At 30.7% G+C, this 22909-nt stretch overlaps 3 protein-coding genes and 1 long non-coding RNA gene across 5 annotated transcripts; 2 read left to right on the forward strand and 2 right to left on the reverse strand.

Moving 5' to 3' along the window:
* Positions 1-925: 925 nt before the first annotated feature.
* On the reverse strand, positions 926-2108 carry LOC105137974 (universal stress protein A-like protein). Its single transcript, XM_011043938.1, has 4 exons — positions 1708-2108; positions 1523-1632; positions 1321-1439; positions 926-1220 (listed from the first exon to the last, which is right to left on the reverse strand). Exons 1-4 carry the CDS (start codon positions 1886-1888, stop codon positions 1091-1093), a joined length of 540 nt encoding a protein of 179 aa, XP_011042240.1. The 5' UTR covers positions 1889-2108; the 3' UTR covers positions 926-1090.
* A 6086-nt stretch (positions 2109-8194) lies between these two features.
* LOC105137973 (uncharacterized) lies at positions 8195-10839 on the forward strand. Its single transcript, XM_011043937.1, has 7 exons — positions 8195-8639; positions 8738-8809; positions 9352-9416; positions 9715-9832; positions 10164-10244; positions 10342-10437; positions 10640-10839. The coding sequence occupies exons 1-7, from the start codon at positions 8505-8507 to the stop codon at positions 10715-10717; spliced, it is 645 nt and encodes a 214-aa protein (XP_011042239.1). The 5' UTR covers positions 8195-8504; the 3' UTR covers positions 10718-10839.
* Positions 10752-11187, reverse strand: LOC105137972 (uncharacterized). Its single transcript, XR_844689.1, has 2 exons — positions 11057-11187; positions 10752-11026 (listed from the first exon to the last, which is right to left on the reverse strand). It is a non-coding gene; the product is annotated as an uncharacterized LOC105137972 (long non-coding RNA).
* A 10396-nt stretch (positions 11188-21583) lies between these two features.
* Positions 21584-22716, forward strand: LOC105137976 (protein TAP1-like). 2 transcript variants are annotated; one of them, XR_844690.1, is made up of 2 exons: positions 21584-21755; positions 22455-22716. XR_844690.1 is itself a non-coding variant. In XM_011043940.1 (2 exons), the coding sequence occupies exons 1-2, from the start codon at positions 21620-21622 to the stop codon at positions 22532-22534; spliced, it is 333 nt and encodes a 110-aa protein (XP_011042242.1). In that variant the 5' UTR covers positions 21584-21619; the 3' UTR covers positions 22535-22716. The 2 variants fall into 2 exon arrangements, 1 of the variants encoding a protein (XP_011042242.1); XM_011043940.1 differs by having other exon boundaries at positions 21584-21872.
* The last annotated feature ends 193 nt before the right edge of the window (positions 22717-22909 follow it).

The raw sequence follows: 22909 nt of genomic DNA on the forward strand, positions 1-22909 counted from the left end.
TGGTTAGTGGTTGATTTCTGCTTCTGTGGATTGTTGTTATTCAGAACCAAACATGTGCAATTTGATTGTGCATCTCAGATTTTTTACCTAGTGGTAACCATCATGTCTTGCCGCCCCTGAGGGATTATGAGGATAAGTGTTATATTATCGTGACCACTAATCTAGGGCCTGGTTTGGCATCCTCCTTTCTGAAATGATAGAACTGATGATAGTAAGTCTTTCAACACCCATCATAGACCCCTTGACATGGGGATTACCTTTTTATGTGAGCTCATGTCCTAAAATTCAGACTATTTAAGGTGGTTAGTTAGAATCTTACAGTTTTTTTGTCGGCAAACCAAGCAGTCAAATGGAAATTCTTGGTCACCTCCCGCCTGGTGGGGTGGATAAGGCTAGGATCATGTTTAGCTTCCCTTCTGGAGTTTCTCAAATATGTTGGAAGCGCGCATAGTAACTGGGGAAAGCCAAAAGGTTCATCGTGGCACCACTTGCACATGAAGCTTGAAGAGCTCGAGGACAAAGGAATCACCTTTCTGGTCAGGTTATTGTGTCTCTGGTGAGGTGCTATAGGTTGGTTTTTAACTCTCTCCAGCTAAATTAAGGAGCATTCAGGGATGTGTTTTGTCAGTTGATCTTCCCTTCTTGGCATCTGCCACCATGGATTTAGGATAGAATCGATTGTTCTTTCATTTCAGTATATAGAAAATTTCTGGTGCTTTTTCTGTGGGGTTATTTTGTTAGTGGTAAATGATTTCTGCTGGCGATTTTATAGTATATCTTCACATGAAGCATATGTTAAGGCTTTTTGTAAAACAGGTCAGCATGTGTATATCGACCGGCAGTACACCCAACTTGTCCCAATTCAGGGAACTTACAGAACTTAGAGTAAGTACTGCTAATAAATGAATAGCTTCTGAATTGTGACAAGGCGCAGCAAACAAAACCTTTTTTTTTATTAACACATTTTAAGTGCATAAAATGATGCAAGCAAACCCTAAGCTGATCCTAATGTAGATTTATCGTTTCTGTGAGCCTTCCTCCCCGTCTTTGGTGGTAATACACACAATATTCTAGCTTTGTTGGAAGAAAGTTAGAATCCGTCATCATGCTTTAGGGAAGAGTTGGATGGGGGAGCAGTCTTGTCATGAGGGTGCTTGACGATCACGACTGGACACTTGACACGCTTGGCACAATGTTCACTCACACTTCCGAGGATAGCCCTGTAACAATGAATTAGAGGATAAGGCCTTGCTGTTCTATAGGAGATGAATAATCATTTCGATTTAGATGAAAGAGTTCAATAAACCAGTGAATCTTTACCTCTTCAAGAAACCATAGCCATGGCTTCCCATGACCAAAGTGTCAGGTCTAAGTTTCTCAACTGTATCACAGATCACATCCTGTGCCTCTCCACTCCCAATTACTTTTTCCACGTTTACCTGCGCAGAGCTTCCATCATTAAGCAGACATGAAGGGAAGGAAGCAAACAGACTAGCATACAAAAGGAAAAGGCTTGGTTTACATTTCCGTTGAAGTTCCTGAAGACGGCTTCTGCTCGTTTCATCACTGAGTTCACCAAGTCGGTCCCATATTTTTCCATGGCAACAATCACATCAGCCGAAAATATGTGCGCTACAATCAAAAGTTTCCTTCAGGGATATAATTAAAAGAGATATATAATTAAAAGAGCAAGGAAGTAATGGATACCTGCGATGTCGAAGGAAGAGTAGATAATTGGAGGAGGTTTAACATAGAGGAGGACTAGCGTGGTGGTGGAATTGTGAGAAATAAGGTTGCTCAGACACCATGAAAGTGCATGCATGCTCTCCTCACTCTCGTCCACCGCCACCACTATCTTGTGCTTGTTGTCGACACTCACTCCTTCCATTGTAAGTAACCTCGACAGTCTGGTTTTCTTACTCCTAGCTGATTTATAAAGCTTATAAACACAGCTCTGGGAAAAATACTGGCCTCAAAATGTTGATAACAAAACAAGCCTAATCCGTAGTATTATTTATAGGCAGTATACGCAGTCCTGGGTTTGATTTGCTGGTTTTGAGTTCAGTGGGTTGTGTAATTAGATTAACCGGATGAGGCTTTTGAAATGAAAAGGACTACCTGCTAATAAAAGTATAGGCATTAAAGAGCCACCTTGACTTCGAGGCCAGTCCAGCACGATACTCGACAAAACACTTTCGTCTTTGCACAGTTAAAACAAGGTCCTAGGAAATTTACTTTTTCAAGCTTACGTACATGATATTTCCTCTTTCAGTTGAATGATTTCTTTCTTGTTTTGCATTTGAACTCTGTCTGGAGATTCCTTTGACAGGACCAAAGCCATTGACTTAACATGGACAAACATGACATGGTTATCTACGGAGTTATTATTGTTGTGGTGGCGTTATGTTTTTATAAATATATATATATATATATATATTTTAAATTAATTTTTTAGTATTTTTATACCGTTTTAATCTAGTGATATAAAAAATAAATCTTAAAAAATAATAAAAATTATTATTTTAATAAACTTTTAAAAAAAACTTGTAATTTTATTTTCAATTGATTACAAATTTGCCCCTCAAATTTGGTAGATCAAACTTTAATATTTTTTTAATGTTTATCTGAAACGATTTTTGTTTTAATTTAAAAAAACTAAACGAAGTTTTGGGTTGATTAGTCTTAAACCAGGTGTAATAATAATTAATATGAAAGTGATAAAATATATTTTTTATTTTGTTAATTTTTTATACGATAAATCGAGGATAATAGCTATTAGTATAGCGAGGTAGAGCCTCAGCACACCAAAAGCATCGCGATCGCAAGCTGATCCACAGACCATGGAGATGTCTGTGGCCATTAAAACTTACTATGGAGCTCGGTGTGTTCAGTGAGCTCATCAAGACGATAATACAGGAGGGAGGCTGCTTCAATTTCAATCAAACTCGTTTCTAGCAAATCCCCCCCACGAAAGATTCCTTTGCTCTCTGATTGGGGAGGTCAGTCCAAATCGGCCGCGATTGCTTGAGCAAGCTGGAGGCCACCTGGCATCGTGTGGATATTATATTTTTTTAATTGAAAACAAAAGGATACTGCTTATCTTTAATAACATGAATTTAAAAAAAATAAACTCATATGCTAAGAAAAATATTAAATCTAATTTTAGTAAAAACAAAAAAAGAAGAAGTAAAAGAATGTTTTTACTCTTATTATTCTTTTTATTTATTTATTATAACTTAGAGATTAAGTATTGTTTTCAATATCAAACTATTTTTGTTTTTATAAAAATGTCATGTAAATACAACTTATTTATATATAAAATTACAAACAAATGATACTAATCTTTTCGAAGTGTTATGAAATTAATAAAACATTTTAAAAGATTAATAACAATTTAAAAGGATTAAATATACTATTTTTTAAAACATAAGATAAAGGATGGTAATTAATATTTAAATAAAAAAATTAATGAAATTGAAAAAATAAAGTCATGCCCTCTTGTATCCTCTTGTGTGTAGTCAACCATTAAAAAGCCTCGGCATACCTTTGCTTGATAATTTTTTTTTTTAAAATATTTTTTTTTTTTTTTTTCTAAATAGATAACTAATTCTCTACGGTGGAAGATGAATTATCGCCTTGCTACATGATTTTTTAGAAAAAAATCAATTTTTTTAGTGACTAAAATATAATTATTTGATTACTTTCTCTTTTTCTAATATTATCCGATGACTTCTCCTCATCTCTTAACATTCAGAAAAGAAAACATCAAAAAATAAAGTTTAAAAATGAAATATGAATTGCTAAAACAACAAGGACCAAATGTATAAATAAACTAAAACTTTAGGTTTCAAAGGAACTTTTTCCGCACCAAAATCTAAAAGTGATTTCTTTTTTTATTTTTTTATAAAAATAAATTTAAACTATTATTAAAGTATCATAAACATAAATTTTATTAAATTTTTTTATAAATTATTTTTATTTTTTATTAAAAATATTTAAACTATCCTTAAAAGAAACCTAAGTTCATAAATTATTTATAAACAACAAATCATCATAAAAATCTAATCTAACATTTTAAATTTAAAAATTTAAATTATATTTTTCTATTAAAATAATTTATTTTTTATGTTTATAAATTTGTTTTTTCTTCACTAGAAATTCTATCTTCTCTCTTTTTATCTTTATGGATTTGTATTTTTTTTTTATATTTGTTTTGCTCAAACTCATTGAAAAAAAAACATTTATTTAATGCTACTCATTTATGATTTTTCACTGACAATAATATTATTTTATATTTTTTTAACAATGCTAGACTATATGATTTAGTTTCATCACACCATTTATGTAGTTTTTTTTTTACTTTTTATCATATTTGTCCAAACCTTCTATGTAGATTTATATTGCAAATAAGGTTTTTTTTTTTTTAAAAGATAAAACTTGAGTTTCTTAGAGCTGGTATGTCTACCAAACCTAAAGTTCTTAGGTAAGCATGGCTGCTAGACGCATACAACTTAGGTCATATTAGTCTCAGGTATTGACTTTAAAAAGATAATTAAAAAAAGAGAGAGAAAAAAAAACAGAATGTATAACTTTTATTAAAGAAATAAAAAATTCGTAAACATAAAAAAATAAACCATTTAGATTTAAAAAGTTAAATTATATTTTTGTGATGATTTGTTATTTATAAATTATTTATACTCAGTTTATAAATAATTTATAGATCAACGTTACTTGAGTTGTCAAACATGTCTGAGTCAAGTTTACTTGAATAATAATAATAATAATAATGCAAACAATACAATCGAACTATTTCAATTGTACTGTTTGTATTGAAAGAACAACGTATAGAATTTCTATTGAAGGAAAAATAATTTTATAAACATAAAAAAATAAACTATTTCAATGGAAAGATATAATTTGAATTTTTAGATCTAAAATATTAAATTAGATTTTTATAATGATTTATTGTCTATAAATGAGTTATACTTTATTTATAAATAATTTTTAAACTCACGTTACTTGGTCTGACAAACATGCTTTGCTCAAGTTTACTTAAATAATCATAATAATAAAAATAATAGTGGTGGTGGTGGTGGTAGTCTTTAGTGGTAGTTTTAGTGGTAGTGGTAATGGTAATGATAGCAGTAGCAGTAATGGTAGTAGTCGTAGTGGTAGTTCAATTATATTGTTTGTATTGAAAAAACAACATATAGAATTTCTATTGAAGAAAAAACAATTTTATAAACATAAAAAATAAACTATTTTAATGGAAAGATATAATTTGAATTTTTAGATCTAAATATTAAATTAGATTTTTGTAATGATTTGTTGTTTATAAATGAATTATAATTTGTTTATAAGTAATTTTTAGATTCACGTTACTTGAGTCTAACAAACATGTTTTGTCCAAGTTTACTTGAATAATCATAATAATAACAATAGTAATAGTAATAGTAATAGTAGTAGTAGTAATTATAGTAATAATCGTTTTTGTTATTGTTATAGTAGTAGTGGTAGTAGTGGTAGTCGTAATGCTAGTAATAGGAATAGTAATAGTAGTTTTAATAGTCATAGTGATAGTGATAATAGTAATAGTGGTGGTAGTGATAATTGTGGTGGTGGTAGTCGTAATTATAGTAGTTAGTGGTACTGGTGGTAATAGTGATGACAGTGTTGGTGGTGGTAGTGATAATGTTAATAGTAGTGGTGGTGGTGATAATAGTAGTAATTATAGTAGTAATGGTGATGGTGGTGGTGGTGGTAATAGTAGTAATTATAGTAGTAGTGGTGGTGGTAGTAATAATAATAATTATAGTAGTGGTGGTGGTGATGATAATAATAATAATTATAATAGTTGTGGTTGTGATAATCATTAGTGATAGTGGTAGTAGTAACAGTAGTAGTGGTGGTGGTGATAATAATAATAATTATAGTAATGGTGATGGTGGTAGTCATTAGTGGTAGTGGTAGTAGTAACAGTAGTAGTGATAGTGATAGTAGTATTAATAGTAGTGATAATGATAATATTATTAGTAGTCATAATCATAATAATGGTGGTGATGGTGATAATAATAATAATACTAATAAAAGATATAATTTCTATTGAAGGAATAACAAATTCATAAATTAAAAAAATAAATTTTTTTAATAGAAAGATATGATTTAAATTTTTATATCTAAAATGTTAAATTAGATTTTTATGATAATTTATTTTTTATAAATTATTTATACTTTGTTTATAAATAATTTTTGGATGATACTAATAACAACAATCACCACCACCACCACTATTATACACTCAAAGTACTTAGGTCTTACAACCATATTTGAGCCACAGTAGTTAGGCCTGACAACCTTATTAGATCTCAGCGAATTGGATCAGGCGACCATGCTAAACCTAAGCACCTTGAGTTTGGTAGTCATACAATACCTAGGCACCTGAACTGCAAGCCTATCTGCCCATGTCTACCATACCCACACGTCCAGGTCTGGCATCACATATGGTTGCCACATCTAAGGCGCATGGGTCTGGCAACCAATGACAGACCTAAGCAAACAACAAATAAGAAGTGAACAATCGTGTACTTTAGTTATCAAGAAAGGAAAAGGAAAGCAAAACTCAAACAACTGATTACCAATGACAATCCAACCATAACATATCTACATGCATTGTTCTATGTGAAAGAGAGCATGATTGTGCATCTAGTGATATAATGGATGGGTAGATTTGGCTACCGAAAAATGTCTCACGCGTCTCCTAAATGACACAAATGTCACCCACTTATTGGTTGTGTGAAACACTCTCCAACAAATTTTTGATTTAAAAATAAAAAATACAACATAAAAATACTAAAATGTCCTTCATGGTTTTTTTAATTACACAAAAATATCAAAATACCTGCAAAGGCAAAGCTTTTTTTTATTATCTTTTTTTATTCAAAAGGCATTATTTGCTTGTACTTAAAAATTAAGAAAACTTGATTTCCCTTATGAAAGAAAGCCAAATAAATATTTATTACTCTTAAAAAGATAAAAAATTAAAAATGAAACTACTATTATAATTCACAGTGAAAAATCTCTTAAACTACAATGATTTCTCTATACCGTTTAATTTTTGTTATAATACATATTCATTAAATATTTGTAAGAAATTAAAAAATATGAATATTAAATTTATATATAATTATTCATAAAGTAACTTCTAATATTATAAAAAATTATTTAATCTTATTTGAAAAGTATGATATTATTATATGACTTTTAAAATATCATTGAAATTATATTATTCAAAAATTATCTTATTTTAAAACATTAAATAATTAAATAATTAAATAAAAAAATTAAATAATAACTAAGTGAGTCAAGCCAACTGCGCCAGGATTTGAAAGAATAATTCATGTGCGAGTAGGCTTACAAGGCCAAGTCTATACTCTTGGCCTAGCAAATGACATGTCGATCTAGCAAATGACATGTTGTATATCTAGAAAGGCAATATATTTTTCAATGCAAGAATTGTTTTTCTACCTTTGATAAATAACAATGGGGGATTTGATTTTAAAAACTATATTTCAATTAATTTTTATCTAAAATTATCAAAAACACATAATATGAATCTTTATAACTTTGTTTTCAACTAGGCAATAAATTATAATCAGTATAATAATTCAACATCAAACTAAAATATATTTTTTAATTTCAATCTACTTTCTTTTTCCTTATATTAAGACCTAAACTAAATTAAACTTTTTTCTTCAAAATAAACTTATTAACATCAAAATTATACTTTTTTTTATGACAAGTTGAAAGCTTTCTCTCTTCTCAGTACTTCTTTCTCTTTAATGCATTGGAAACTAAAATATGATATAAATAAAATTTATAATCAAAATTTAAACTTCGAATACAAGTGGGATGATATTAAAAAAAAGCTAGCCTCATCAAACCGTATATGTCACAGTGTGATGCATAGTGGAACACTATTATTTTTTGTTATTTTAATAATTTAATTTTTATTTTGAGTTTTTATTTAATTTTAATAAGGGTAGTTTTGAAATTTGAAGTCCAATCCCTTCTTTGAAGTCGAGTGAGTCCAAGAAGACAGAGAGGGCAAAAAAACAAGAAGTTTCGAAAAACAGAGAAGAAACCAGAGAGAATTTTTATTTTTAAAAAAAAAATAGAAAGGAAAGAAGGAAGGGAGGAAATAAAGGCAAAATCACACAAAAATGGGAGATGCTGTATTGTTTGTTGATGATTTGCAGGCTAGCTGTGCAATGCTGTGTTTTTTGTTGTTTTAAATAATTTAATTTAAATAAGGGTAGTTTTGGGATTTGAAGCCCAATTCCTTGTTTAAAGTCGATGGAGGCCAGGAAGACAGAGAGGGGAAAAAAACAAGAAGTTCCGAAAAACAGAGAGGAAACCAGAGAGAATTTTTTTAAAAATAAAAAAATAAAAAAAACTAGAAAGGAAGAAGGAAAGAAGAAAGGAAATAAAGGGAAACTTACACAAAAATGGGAGATATTGTACTGTTTGTGGATGGTTTGCGAACTAGTTGTGCAATACCACACTGTAGAATTTGCCATGAAGCAGAATTTGAAAGCTGTAAAAGCTTGGAAGCTCCTTGTGCTTGCTCTGGAACTGTCAAGGTAAGCTAAAAAAATCAAGAATACCTTTTCTTGTGAGTACCTTTAGTTTTGATTTTCATCTTCTGTTCATGACTTCTTTTTTTGGGTCTCTGTTTCAGTTTGCACATAGAGAGTGCATACAGAGATGGTGTCACGAGAAGGGAAACACAAATTGTGAAATATGTCTCCAGGTTTTTTGAAACTTGAACGATTTATCTGTTAAGGCATGTTTGGAGCTGCGCCTGCATGTTAAAAATGAATTAAAAAATAAAAATACATTTTAAAAATCAATTTCTAACAGCCTCTCAGGAGTTCCTCTGCTCTCTTATTTGTTTTGTTTTCATGGTTTGTCTTATTGTTTCATTTTTCCGGTTAGCTGTGTTGCAGATACTTTGATTATATGAATCAAGTATTTGTTCTTTGTTTTACTTATCTGTTTTTCAAACTTTGAAAACATCTGTTTCGGTTTTCTTCGAATTTTCTAGCCTGCAATCTTGTCTTTATCCGCTCTCATAATGTATGTCATTATGCCGGCCTATTTCTAACGATATCCACTGTAGATTCTCTAGTTATAGCCCATGAACACAGAACTTACTGTATTGGAAGGAAAAAGGAAAGCTTTCTACAATTTTTTTGGATGAAATTCGTAATGGGGTCTTCAATGGGTTTAATCTTAATTTCAAAGATATATTAGATAATTAATTGTTTTTGAATTTTGAATTTTTTTTTCCAGAATTATGAACCAGGATACACAGCACCTTCAAAAAAGTGTGAGCTGATTGAGGCAATGACGATTAGGTAACCTACCTTCATATTTCCATTCAATAATTTTCATAAATTGTAGATAAAAAAAAAAAAACGCCTGGCAGTATTATCCTCCAACTGCATGTGCAAGTTTAGAATACTTGCGTTCCCTTTATTTGCAAGCTTCCTCCTGATATAAGAAAACACCAAGCAAATTGGTCACAGCTGTTTGCTGCTTGGTCCATGAACTATGACTACTTTTTGACATTTTCAAGTCTTTAGCCTTTCTTTTTTGGAGCTGTCATGCATATGTCATCTAGTAATGTAGTACAATCATGAGTGATTGTGGCAGAGATAGTTTGGAAATTCCAAGAAGAGAACATGATCCGGAAAACCAAGAAATGGAAGCCACATCTGAAAGAACAACAGCTGACTCTCGGTCTTCTTGCTTCTGGTATTTGGCTATAACAGTAGGTCCTTGTTCATTATACGATGCTTGAAAGTACATTTATTAATGCTTAGTTTAAGAAGATCGTGATAAAAGAAAAAAGAGGAAATGTTAGTTTAGCTATGGCCTGGTGTAATGGGGAACTTCGGTTCACCGGAATATTTTGTAACATTTAAAAATTCGGTGGGATCGCTTAGCTAAGTTACTGATTCATTCAAGCTGCCCTAGAATCAGTCAAATTGAAAGTGGAGCACAATTGTTTAGTAGCAATAATGTGGGCCGAAACCCCCACGGCCATGCAATAAAAGCTCGAGTTTATTGATGGACTGTTCCTTCATGATTTTTTTCTGCAGATTACAGCCCTTGTACTTTCGAGACATCTTTTCGCTGCAATCACCGGCGGAACAGAGGACTACCCATTTACACTTGCTACTGTGAGCATTTGATTCCCTAATGGTGGCTGTTCATACTTCACAGTTCAACCTATCTGTATCCTTTCCAAATTGATTCTCTTCCTGGTGAATTTTGCAGATGCTTGTCTTGAGAGCTTGTGGAATTCTATTCCCAATGTATGTTGTTTTTCGGACACTTGCAGCAATTCATAAGAGCATTCGGTATCAATATCAGGTGAGCACCCTTTATAACAATGGACAAAGTTCTGTATAAAATCTGAACGGCAAAGATTAGAAACCTTCTATTTGCAATTTGAAGCGAGCAAATTTATTCCTGTAAACATCAATGACCATAGAAGATACGACATCAAGAGCTCTTCAATTAATAACATCTTTGCGAGCTAACAAGAACATTTTAATTCGTTTTTGCTCATCAGGATTCTGACGATGATGACGACGACGAAGAAGATTACAACTCAAACTATGACGGTGATGAGCAACAGCATTTAGTATAGGCATGCTCCTAATAAATTTTATGATTTCTCTTTTTTTTTGTATGTGAGCATTCCGTCAGTGCTCGTCATGTCATTATTCTTCCCCATTTTCAGGGTAAAAGCGAAGAATTGAGGTTTTAGAATTCTGTCACATTCAAGGTGAGGGTGAAATTTCACATTAATAAAACCCCACCCAATAACTAAAAAGCTGAAACATGCCGGTCAGTGGAATTGAACCACCAAGCAGGCTCATATGCGTTTACTTTCAAAACAAATCACATCACTCGCATTACGTACCAACAGCCTCTTCCTTTTGTTGCCTGAACCCACCTCTTCCTTTTGTTGCCTGCCTGAACCCACCTCTTTGACATTACAACCATCTCTGATCGGAGCACTATCCCTTATCCTTTCAATACTCCATCACCAATATTATATTTCAATTACATTTATAATTGTAATATAATATCGGTGTTATACGTATAATTATAATTATGAAAAGCAGTACAGAAGTTGGATAATTGATTGTTTTAATTGTTGTAACTCATCCAATTTACCTTTTTTCATCCTTGTACTTTCTTTTTATGTAATCCTTCCACACTTACTTTATTTGAGATTGACATTAATAGTTTTCTCCCCTAAGCATGATATGGGGTTTTCCACATAGACAAATAAATTATCATTAAACCAGTGCTCAATTTTATGAAAGATTGTTCAGATTTTTTGTTTTTCGAAAGATTAAAACTAAAAGGGACTACGATTCAAAATTATGAAATGATGTAGTCATTTTTGTCCCTGAAAGGTAGGAAAAAAAAACAGGTGAAAAATCTGAAGGTAGGAGAGAAAAGATAAGAAAAAGAATTGGTCATTAAAGCCACACTAGAGCTCCATAGACTCCCGCATCACCATGGGAGAAAGCCTCTACTGATAGGATTCCAGAGACACTAAGGAGGCCATCTTCAGAATGTAAAGGAGGTCACACACACCTTTCCAATATTGCAGTTCCTCTCACACGCAGGCACGTGTCTCTTGATGAGTCCTTACCCCTAGATCAAAACGTTACGATTCACTCCGATGCTGCTTGCTGGTGGAGGTTGGGATGAGCAATAAGCGCCAGATAATGTTTTCCCATTTCATTCGATTTAATCCTTGATTCTATAATAATTGTTTAATCGAGTCTCGAGTTTCATCCTGTCAAGCTCAAGCACTTTTTTTTTCAATTTAGTATTTGATTCTCTACTAACTCTTTTGTCTGGCCTCGAATTTTATCCCACTTAAAGACAAATAAAGGTCAAACCCGAGAGAGAATAAATGAAGAGGAAATAAAGAGATTTTTGGCAAACAAGGTTAGGGCATTGTGGTCATATCTATGATCCATGTCAAAGTTGTTAAAATTACAATTTAACTCATAAAATTATATATTTTTATAAGTTGATATAGGTTTTACGTGCTAAATCGTTTGTAATACTCGAAAATGGGTAAAATCAAGTTAAAATAGGATAAAATTGTTAAAATTAAATGAAACCGTATAAAATCATAATTTCACCACCGATTAAATGAGTTTACCCGCAGAAAATAAAAATGCAATATTGCTAACAGGTGTCAACCACCTATTGGCTTTAACAGAAAAAATACACATTCATCGAATCATCAATTATATATGCAGTCTTCTCTTCACATTTCACCATTCATGTTTAGAACAAAAAAAATCCCTAAATTGAAATCCTAAAATTCTAAATCATCACTAAGGATTCCTCATTGATTTAGTCTCTTAATCCTTTTCTCTCAACCGTCCACAATTTCACGGTCCAATAATCAACCACCATCCACCGATACTCCACAACAGCCCTCGCCCCTCATCTTTTTTAGTTTTCCATCATCGACAACGTTCTTTTCACCAGCCACCGTGAGAACCAGAGTCCACCTAACAACAACGACGTCTCCCCAGTCTCTGCTATGTAAGTTACTCTGTTTATCTTGTTTCACCTCCTACAAAACTTCACTGGTTCTCTCTTCTCTATTGGTAACTACTAGCGGCTGGGGGGGCTTTTTTTCCCTGTCCGTTTCTTACTTTGATGCTAATATTAGTTTGATTGGATTCGCAGGCTCTAAGTTTGACTGCAATACTGATCCGCTTAGTGCTCACTACTCAGAACAAAGGTAAGATTCTTAGTTTCTTACTATATCCGTTTCTTACCCTATTTGTAATTTTTTCGTGACTGTTGTTTAGGACCTTTAGGTGCTCTAATCTTTACAGTTTAATGATGTTAAAGATTGAGATTTTGATTCAAGGTTTCTGTGACTTTGTCTATTATTGAGTTTTTTCTTACCCTAGATTTGGATTTATTGTAATTTAGAGTACTGCTACTGCTGCTGCAAGTTAACTGGATTTAAACTTGTGATGAATGGATTTGGGTTGTAAGTTGTAACCTATCATGAGCGTGAGTCTAATTTAGAGTGATGTGTGATTGTTTTTATGCTGCCTTTACTGAGTTATAAAGGGTTGTAAGTTTGTAACCTGTCATGGTGCTTTGATCTTTACAGTCTATTATTGAGATTTTGCCTTTGAATTTTAGATTCAAAGTTTAATGTTTGTGTGTGTTTATAGCTCAATGTTAGAAGATGGGTTGTTGGCTATTATTTTTTTGTAGCGTGTACTAAAATCATTTATCTTAGGTTTTTTGATTGGATAATAATATAAAAGTTGGGCTATTATGTATTATGGTATTTCTTTTTTAACAAAAATTTAATTACAATCATAAAATTTTTGGATTGATTATAGGGCTGATTTGAATTGATTCTTGAATTATTGAACTTATGACACCTAGAAAAAATTCATCTGGTAATAGGCTTAATGTGGGATGGCAACATAGTATAGATATTGATAAGAATTCTAGAAAAGTTCAATGTAAGTATTGTCAAAAAATTATCAGTAGAGGTATTTTTTGTTTTAAACAACATTTGTCTTGCACTCATAAGAATGTTGAGCCATATCAACAAGTACCAGAAAATGTTAAGTTGATGATTTTAGGTGTTTTGGTGAAAAATTTAGAAGCAACTGAAAATAAAAGAAAGGTCTATCAATATAGTGTAAATGTTGATGATGATGAAATAAAGGAAATTAGCTCCAAGGACAAATGAAAGAGAGTAGCTAGTGGTAGTGGAAGTACACAAATGAACCTAAATCAATTACTAAAAAAGGATATTAGAGAAGTAGCATGCCGAAAAATTACAAGGTTTTTTTACACTAGTGTAATTCTATTTAATTGTGTAAAAAACCCTAAGTTTCTTAAGGCACTTGAATTAGTTGCAAAGCATGGGTTAGGTTTCAAGTCTCCATCCTACCATGATATTAAAGAGAAGTATTTGAATCAATAAGTGGATTAAACAATGAATATGCTTAAGGAGAATAAGTTAGAATGAAAAAAAAACTGGTTGTTCAATATTGTCTGATAGATGGACAGATAATAAAAGATGTATTTTTAACTTGTTGGTTAATAGTCCTAAAATGACAGTTTTTTTTTGTCATCGGTGGATACTTTTAATATGTCCAAGGCTGCTGTATTTAAGATGTTAAATGCCATTATAGAGAGGATTGGGAAGGAAAATATTGTCCCAGTAGTCACCGATAATGCTGCAAATTATAAGGCAGCAAAACAATTATTGATGAAAAAAAGAAAGAGTTTATTTTGGACACCATGTGTTGCTCATTGTATTGACTTAATATTAGAGGATTTTGAGAAGAAGTTAGAGGTTCATCAAGTAACTATTATGAAAGGAAGGAATTTGATTAAGTTTGTTGCCACTCGGTTTGCTACTGTATATTTGATTTTAGGATATTTGAATGATCATAAAATATAGTTAATGACTATGTTTACTTCCAAATAGTGGAATTCATGTAGGTTCACAACAATAGAAGAAGGGAAACGAATTCAAGATTGTGTTTTGGACAACAGGTTTTGGCATGATGTTACTATATGTATTATGAGAGCATATCTTCTAATTAAAGTTATTTGATTAGTTGATTCTTATGAGAAACCAACTATGGGTTTTATATATAAAACAATGAATGAAGCAAAAGAGAAGATACAAGTAAATTTTGGTTCGGTGAAAAAAAATACATATCTTGCTAATTTTTATTTCAAATGTTATCATTTATTAATATGAATGTCTTTAGAAATACTTTCAATTGAGATATTCTTAGAGTGTAATGATATTTTTATTGTTTTTTTAATATAGTTATATATCTTTATGGAATATTATTGATCCAAGATGGGAACTTCAACTCTACAGACTCATACATGCAACAACTTATTATTTGAATCCTCATTATCATTATAATCTTAATTTTAAGGTTAATGCCAATATTAAAATTGGATTATATCAATGCTTTGAAAGGATGGTATCTAATGCAAGTAAAAGGTGCAAAATTAACTTGCAACTTAAATCATTCAAGGATGCAAAAGGGTTGTTTGCATTGAGGCTGCCAAGATAGCAAGAGATAAAAAAAACTCCAGCTCAATGGTGGGATTCTTATGGGAATAAATGTCCAGAATTACAAAGGTTGCAATTCGAGTTCTAAGCTTGACTTGTACTTCATCTAGATGTGAGCGTAACTAAAATGCATTTGAAATGGTGAGTTTTTTTTATTTTATTGTTTTAAATGTTGAAATATTTGATAAAAATCTTACAAATTTGAATTGTTTATATAGGTTTATACAAAACAAAGAAATCATTTGCACTAAAAAAAAATGAATGACTTGGTATTTGTAATGTGCAATCTGAAATTGAGTAATAATCAAGTAAAAAAACAAACCGATAATTTTAGTGTGGGAGATGATCTTTCATTTGATGATGATTGGATAATTGAGGGAGAAAAACATTCAAATATTGATTTGCTTGGTGCTATTAATAGCGCAACACGAAGAAAAAATAGTAATGAAAATAAAAGTGATGAAGAAGAAATTCCTAATGATGTTGAAATAGAGAGTCAAGGTACTAAAAATGATTTGGAGATTCAAATTAATGATATTGGTGTTGGTACTAGTAGTAATACTAATGCTCATAATATTAGTGTTGACACTAGTAGTGACATTAATAATCCTTTTGATGCTAATGATATTAATGAATGTTTAAGGAATAATAAGGAAGATGAAGGCAATAAAGCTGGTTTTAGTTTACATGACACACCAGTATATTATTTGTTTTAAGTTTGTTAATTATAAGCTAATGAAAAGTTATTTATATTATGTATGGATTTTTATTTGAACCATGTATTTTAAGGTTCTTGAACTATATATGAATTTTTATTTGAAGCATATATTTTAAGGAGCTATGAATTTTTATTTGAAACATGAATTTTTTTAATGTATTTTGAAATTCCTTATGATTTTATGATCCAAGTTTGATTTGCATTTTTCATATCGTGTCAAAATCATGATTTTAACAACCTTGATTCATATCATGAATTTAACTGTTAAGTTAGGTTAATTTGGAGGTTCTTCAATATATTATTGCCTTCATATTAAATAAAGATATTATCTTAATTTATGTTTTAAAGCTAACACATGTTTTTACTGATTATTTGGATCATGTTTAAACTTACCAAAATCATTGGCTTATGTCATATCAATTTTTACATAGTGGCATGTGTAATACACATGTCATTTATTTATTTTCCCTCTATATTTAATTTAGTTTGTTTTATAATGACTCTTAAATTAAGTCTTAAATTTCATCCCACCCAAACTAATCTCTCTTCTTTTAATTTAGTCTTGATTCTCTACTAACTCCTTAGTTTAGGTATGAGTTTCATCCTACCCAAACCCAATGAAAGCCCAACCAGGAAGAGAATGGGAGAAGGAAAATGAAAGAGATAGCTTACAAACTAGGTTAGTTCATTGCACTCATATTCATAACTCAAGTCACGAATTTGACAATTAATCCAGGTTAATCGAGAGTGATTAATATGTTGTCATCTCATTTTATATATATATATAAAAAGATGTCATCTTATTTTTAAAATCAAATCATATTTTTACTAATTATCAAAGTTGAATTTGCCAACTTGATTAGATCTTTTTTTTTATGTTAAAACAAGTTGCTTAGAATTTTTCTAAGAAACAAAAGTTTGGACAACATCATCTTTTGAGATTTTTAGTTAGCTTGGGTTTTGATAAGATCAACTTTGTATGTTATAAGGTCACACTAGTTTTTTACAACAAAGAAAGAAGGATTTCTCCAACTGTGTGAACCCATCCTCGGATCCGAAATGGTTATGCAATACATAATTATGAATGAAATTTATGTCGCATGTTTTCTTAAGTATCCATCATAACTGAGAGTTATGATTTGCAAAGTTAAATCTCAAAATTTAAAAGGATTGAGCTAACAAAAATATTAGCTGTGTTGATGAATTACATGAGAGAAACTCTATCAGTATCTTGGGTTAGTGAAAAATTAGACCATAGATGATATAAAGTGTTCAATGATAGAAGATTCAGTCACTTTAATTTTGTTGGAAAAAATATTCTAGTTTTATACCAAAGTTTGATCACCAAGTTGATGTCGATCTTAATAGACTCATGGATAAAAAGATAAGATCTACATTATTTTTCCTATTTTATTATGTAGAAATCTTCTATAATATTCTTTATGATTTTTTTGTATGATTTTATCATTGTCATGCTCAACATCACGACAACCCACCCTCTCTTTCCTAAAGGAAAAGGCCTTTCGGTTTACAAAGGAGAAAGGTCTGAAACTTATGTTATATATAAATGAGTTATCACTTAGTATTATAGTCACAAGAAAACCCTTATTAATCTTTTAAAGTTCTAAGGTAAGGGATTAATCATGCTAAAAGAAAGATATTATTACCCTAAAACATCTTACCTGAAATAAGCTAGATTATTACTTGTCTTGCATTCCTAATGGCTTGTTATGCATGATGTACTGGTGGTATAAATGAGTCTACTATAATGAGTTAAAATTTGGGTACAAATTGGATGTTTGGGCTTAAACTTATTCATTCTAAACTTTAGGTCATGTTTTTCAATCCTAATTGTTATCAAGATGATAACTAGTATGGGTTTATAAACTTTAATAAAAACTATTAAACTGATACATCTAAAATCAGTTACTCTTAATAAAGACATATAATTATTGGTGGTCTTTTTAGATAAAGTAAATAAGGATGGGTTTATATGGGGCCTAATTGAACTAGCTTTAAATCTAGGTGGGTTGTCATTAAACATGTGTTTATGTAATTATGGTCCGTGAACAATGAACAATAAAGGTTCATTTATCTTATGGTACTAGGTTCTTTTTTTTTTCTTTTTTTGTTGAATAAAGCTTTAAACCTTACTCTTAAATATCCAAATAGTGATATTTATAGATACATTTATTTGGAAACAAGATATAGTGGTATTGAATATCCTTTTATGGATCAAGTTTGGACAATAACCTTTACGGGTGCATTTTTGTGAGGGTGTGTTCTTGTTATCAATAATGATGTTGGTAATTCAATTTTAAAATGTTTCTCCTAATCAATATTTAAGCACACTAGTTGGTGGAGACTCGTGTATACATAAACATTGTATCTGGATAATTAATTTATGTTTTCTTATTTATCATCATGTATTCTTTGGAATAAGACTCATTACATAATTCAATACCTCTAATTGATACCTAAGTGTAATAATAATGAGCATTCATTTACACTCGGAACTCATTAGTAAACATTGACATAATTGAATTGACTAATATAACACTATTAATTTACCCAAAAATACAATGACCAGTTAAGGTTCATTTGTAATAAGAAATCCTTAATAGACACTTAACCTAAAAGCTTGTGTGTTTTAAGAGAAGACTTCTTGAAATTTTAAAAATCATAAAAACTACTATTAATATTTAAGGTAATAATTTGCTATAAGTCTATCACTTTAAACGTTGTAAGTGAATAAAAAACATAAAAAATGTTTTGGTAATTAAAAATCAAAAGATAGTTTATAAAAACATTTAAAATATTGGCCTTCTAAAGATCCTTTTTATATGGTTTAAACCTTTATATGTCTTGTAAACAAGTTACTAGGTCCAAAATAGATATATAAATGATTGATCTTTGATTTTTATTATAAACCGATAAGGAATACACGAAACACATTGTTTGACAAATTTAAAATCCAAAAGTAATAGCAAAATATAACTAACCATACCAATGCTAAAAATGACCAATAACATATCAAACACGAGATGCAAATTCATAGGGTCCTAACCAAAACACATATTAAATAATAAGACAAAAATAATTTTAAAATAACCAAATTTGGAGATAGATAAGTCTTTTAGAAGACATACTTTGGTTTGTATTTAGACTCAACTAACTCAAAAGAAGCTTTATAATATTAGTTATATTATGAAGAATATAAAACGAACATTTAAAAGTTTAGTAATGGTTCCAATCTAACAATAACAAATGCACTTGTAAAGTATTATCAAATATATGATACCACATATTCCATGTTCATCTAGATGTTGTGCTATTTCCAAACAATAAGATATGTGAAATACCTCAAAGCTCAAAACTTTAGAAGATAAAAGATCTCAACCTTTTCGGTAGTGTTCCTAAAAGGTAAACACTAATACAACTAATTTGATCCCAAGTCATAAAATCTTATTTTGCTAACAAATGATAAATATTATTATAAACCAAACATTCATATCAAAGACAGTTGCACAAACTAATCTGAAACTCAATTATGAAATCAATTTTTACTTATAAACTAATTAGTCATTTGCATTAAAAATAACCAACATAAGCATCTTAAGATTGGTTTTAAACATGCATAAAAAGTATATTATTGTGAGATATCATAGAAAGAGACATATAAAATAACCACATTATACATCATAATTACTATCATAATTGGAGGTTGATTTAGAGCAAGACCTGAGTTATGGGTTAGTAGGATCAACATAGGTTGATCCGAATCAATATAATAATAAAAATGATTTTAAAACTAACTTGGAGGTCAACCTGGAATAATATTTGGGTTATAGGTTAGGATAGTCAACTCGGCTCCAAGTCACAATATATAAATAAAAATAGTTATTATTATAATTTTACAATCTAATTTAAAAATCAATTTGCAGTAAACTTTAGATTAAGAGGATCAACTTGAATTGACTCAAATTAAAAAAGTTAAATAATCTTGTTTTGATTAAAAAAATTCATAAAAATAGTATATTTTATCCCAGGTAAAAACAGATAACAGATTAATCGCTATAGACTTTCGACCAACAAAAAATAAGTTAAATTTTCAAGTTAGTCGAGATCCAAGCACATCAATTACAAGACAAGATAGTTATTTGTCGGATTCTATTATTTTCAATCCAATCAATACTGTCCACCATACCAAACTATGATGTGTCTATATAGCTATGTATAAATCCAATCAATACTGTCCGCCATACCAAACTATGATTTGTCTATCTAGCTATGTATCTTTATACAGCTAATTAGCTACTTTTTATTAGAACTCGTGAATAAAAGTAACTGGGATGTGTATGCTTCTTCTTCTTTTTTCTCTTTCTTTTACCATTAAAGCGTAGTCTGGTCTGTATGTTCATAACAAAAATGAGAATCTACCAATGTTATTTTATTTTAAAATATTAAACTATATGGTAACTGACGTTTATTTTTGACAAATAAATTTGAAGAAAAAATTTCGTAATGACAGAAAGGTAAACCAAAGGAAATTCTAATAATTTTTTGTAATCTTGGCTTTGCGCATCGTCCAAATGGCTGGAATTTGAATCATCAAATCAAGCAGATTCCAGGCTTGTGATAAAAATGGCATGTCTCCTCACTGTGTAATTGGAGGCTTTCCATACGTCAATATCAAAAACCATAACTTTTGCTTTTCTATATGGGAAGCGTGCTCTTAGGTTAAAGACTTGAATGTAACACTTTCATAATACAGAGGAGTGTGGTTCTTAGTTTCAAAGTCTGATACTTCGTCTAATTCTTGCATTGATTCCGAAGCTTTCTCCACCATAAGGACCAGTGGGTTTCTTGATCCGGCTCAGATGCCCTTATCGACGCTTCTGTGCTTTATCATGCTTTGTCTGGACAGAGAGAGAGAGAGAGAGGTAGGGAAGTGAATCAACAATTCAACTACCATATCCTATATGACAAATATAACGATGTGAAGTAATCCATCATGCATCAAAATCAACTAAGACAACGAAAACACCCGCTGTTTCTTCCTTGGATTTTTGTTAACTTGTTCCGCGGTTGTGTTAGACTTTTGTCATCATCAACAGTAACAGTTTTATAAATGAAATTTTATATCAATATTTACCTAATATTCCGTCTGTAATATTTTATCAACATAATTATAGACAAAAAAATATCTATTGAAAAAAAACTCTTCAATAATTTTTAATTTATCAGTAAGTTTATTATTAATAAATTTACTGATAACTTTATAGATGAATCATACAAGCTAAAAAAATTACACGTTTCAATTTATCAATAATTCTCTCAATATTATTTAGCATATCAATAGTAGAAGAACCATATATAACTCCATAAGTGAAATTCATAGTAATTACATATTACTTATGGATTCACAAACATAATTATTTTGATAACCAGTAACTTCATCGGCAATTTTGTTGATAAAAACATCTTATCACATTACAATTTACCTTTTTGAATCAAAGTAGTTTGTGTATAAATGGACTGGATAACAGTTCTTCATGCAAATTGCATTTAGTAGTAATACTTGCTGATTTTATGCTATTTTTTCCTTGCAACTACCAATGCATTTACGTGTTAACTTTGTTAAAAGATTAAAGCATATATGTTGCCTTTTTGGATGGGCCAAAGCACGATTAATCAAAAGAAAATTCACAGAAATGGAGTTAATTACGGGGTTCAACAAGGTGATCGTTCTGATGTTGATGCTGATGCTCTTGAGGAAAACAACAGCTTACTCGGAAGAGTACGATAAGAAGTGTTATGATAAATGTTTTAGAAGCTGTGTTGATCAAGGTAATATACCGTGGCAGTGTTCGTCTCACTGCATGGACACGTGCAGCAACAATTTAGATGTTATTCGCTACTGCAATGTTGGTTGTTCGCTTCAAAATTGCAACAAAATCATGGACGGTAACACCAACCCCTTCTCTTGCCTCTACATTTCACTTGAAAGCCTGGATATAAGACTCGTTTTGGCATGGTAGGATCCACTAGTCGTCAATGAAGAAACTTGGTTTTTTAAACTAAAATGATACCATTTTGGATATTATTGTTAAATAAAATTTGAAACAAGACTCTCTTTTTTCTTTAAATAGGAAAAAAATCAAATTTTAGATTCACCCACGTAGACTCTCAGATCACGTCTTCTGACTGTGCTTGATTTGAATTTTGATTCTATAGTGAACTTAGATTTGGCTCAACCGATAAGCTTATGAAGCTAATAATGAAGCAATAAAATGATAACTTGAACTCTTTTCCAGATCTTTCTACCTAATATTTTTGTATAACTATTTATTTCTCTGTGTTGACAAGTAGGCTAATTTGCTACAAATGGGTTGCTCATTTTTATGCTTTAATTCCCATTTATCTCCCTCTAATAAATAAATCAACATGGATATATGCTAGCTTTATAGTGTATATGCACAAATAGTTATGAAATCTATTCATATGTGTGTAGATGTATGACCTTTTTAAGGTGTTTTTGATGCACAGATGAGGTGAAAAGGCATATTTGCTTGAAGGAGTGCTCGAACACTCACTGCAACCCCAAACACTTCAAGAAGTCTCCGTAGCATCTGCTCTTTGATATTTGGAGCAATATATCTACAAGTAATGTCATAAAAAAGAATCAAATGATTAAGGGATGAATCATCCTTAATTATCGAGTAAACCCATGGCTGTAACATCAAGGTTGTTATGCATCATCATGTTAATGATTATACAACTTTAAATTTATATATTTCAACTTTTCTAATCAAGGTTTTTCCACAACCACTTCATGATGAGATGGAATCCAATCATTCAACCTTTTTGATATTGAGAATAAACTTTAATGTATTAAACAATCTAAATAAATAAATAAATTTCAGCGTGAAGAAGCCTAGAAAATAGCATGTTCGTCATCGAACTCCCAAGTGTCACATGCAGCCATGCACCCACGCTTTCCT

This window comes from Populus euphratica, unplaced genomic scaffold (genome assembly GCF_000495115.2).
Source record: "Populus euphratica unplaced genomic scaffold, PopEup_1.0 scaffold173.1, whole genome shotgun sequence".
NCBI classification, from domain to species: domain Eukaryota; kingdom Viridiplantae; phylum Streptophyta; class Magnoliopsida; order Malpighiales; family Salicaceae; genus Populus; species Populus euphratica.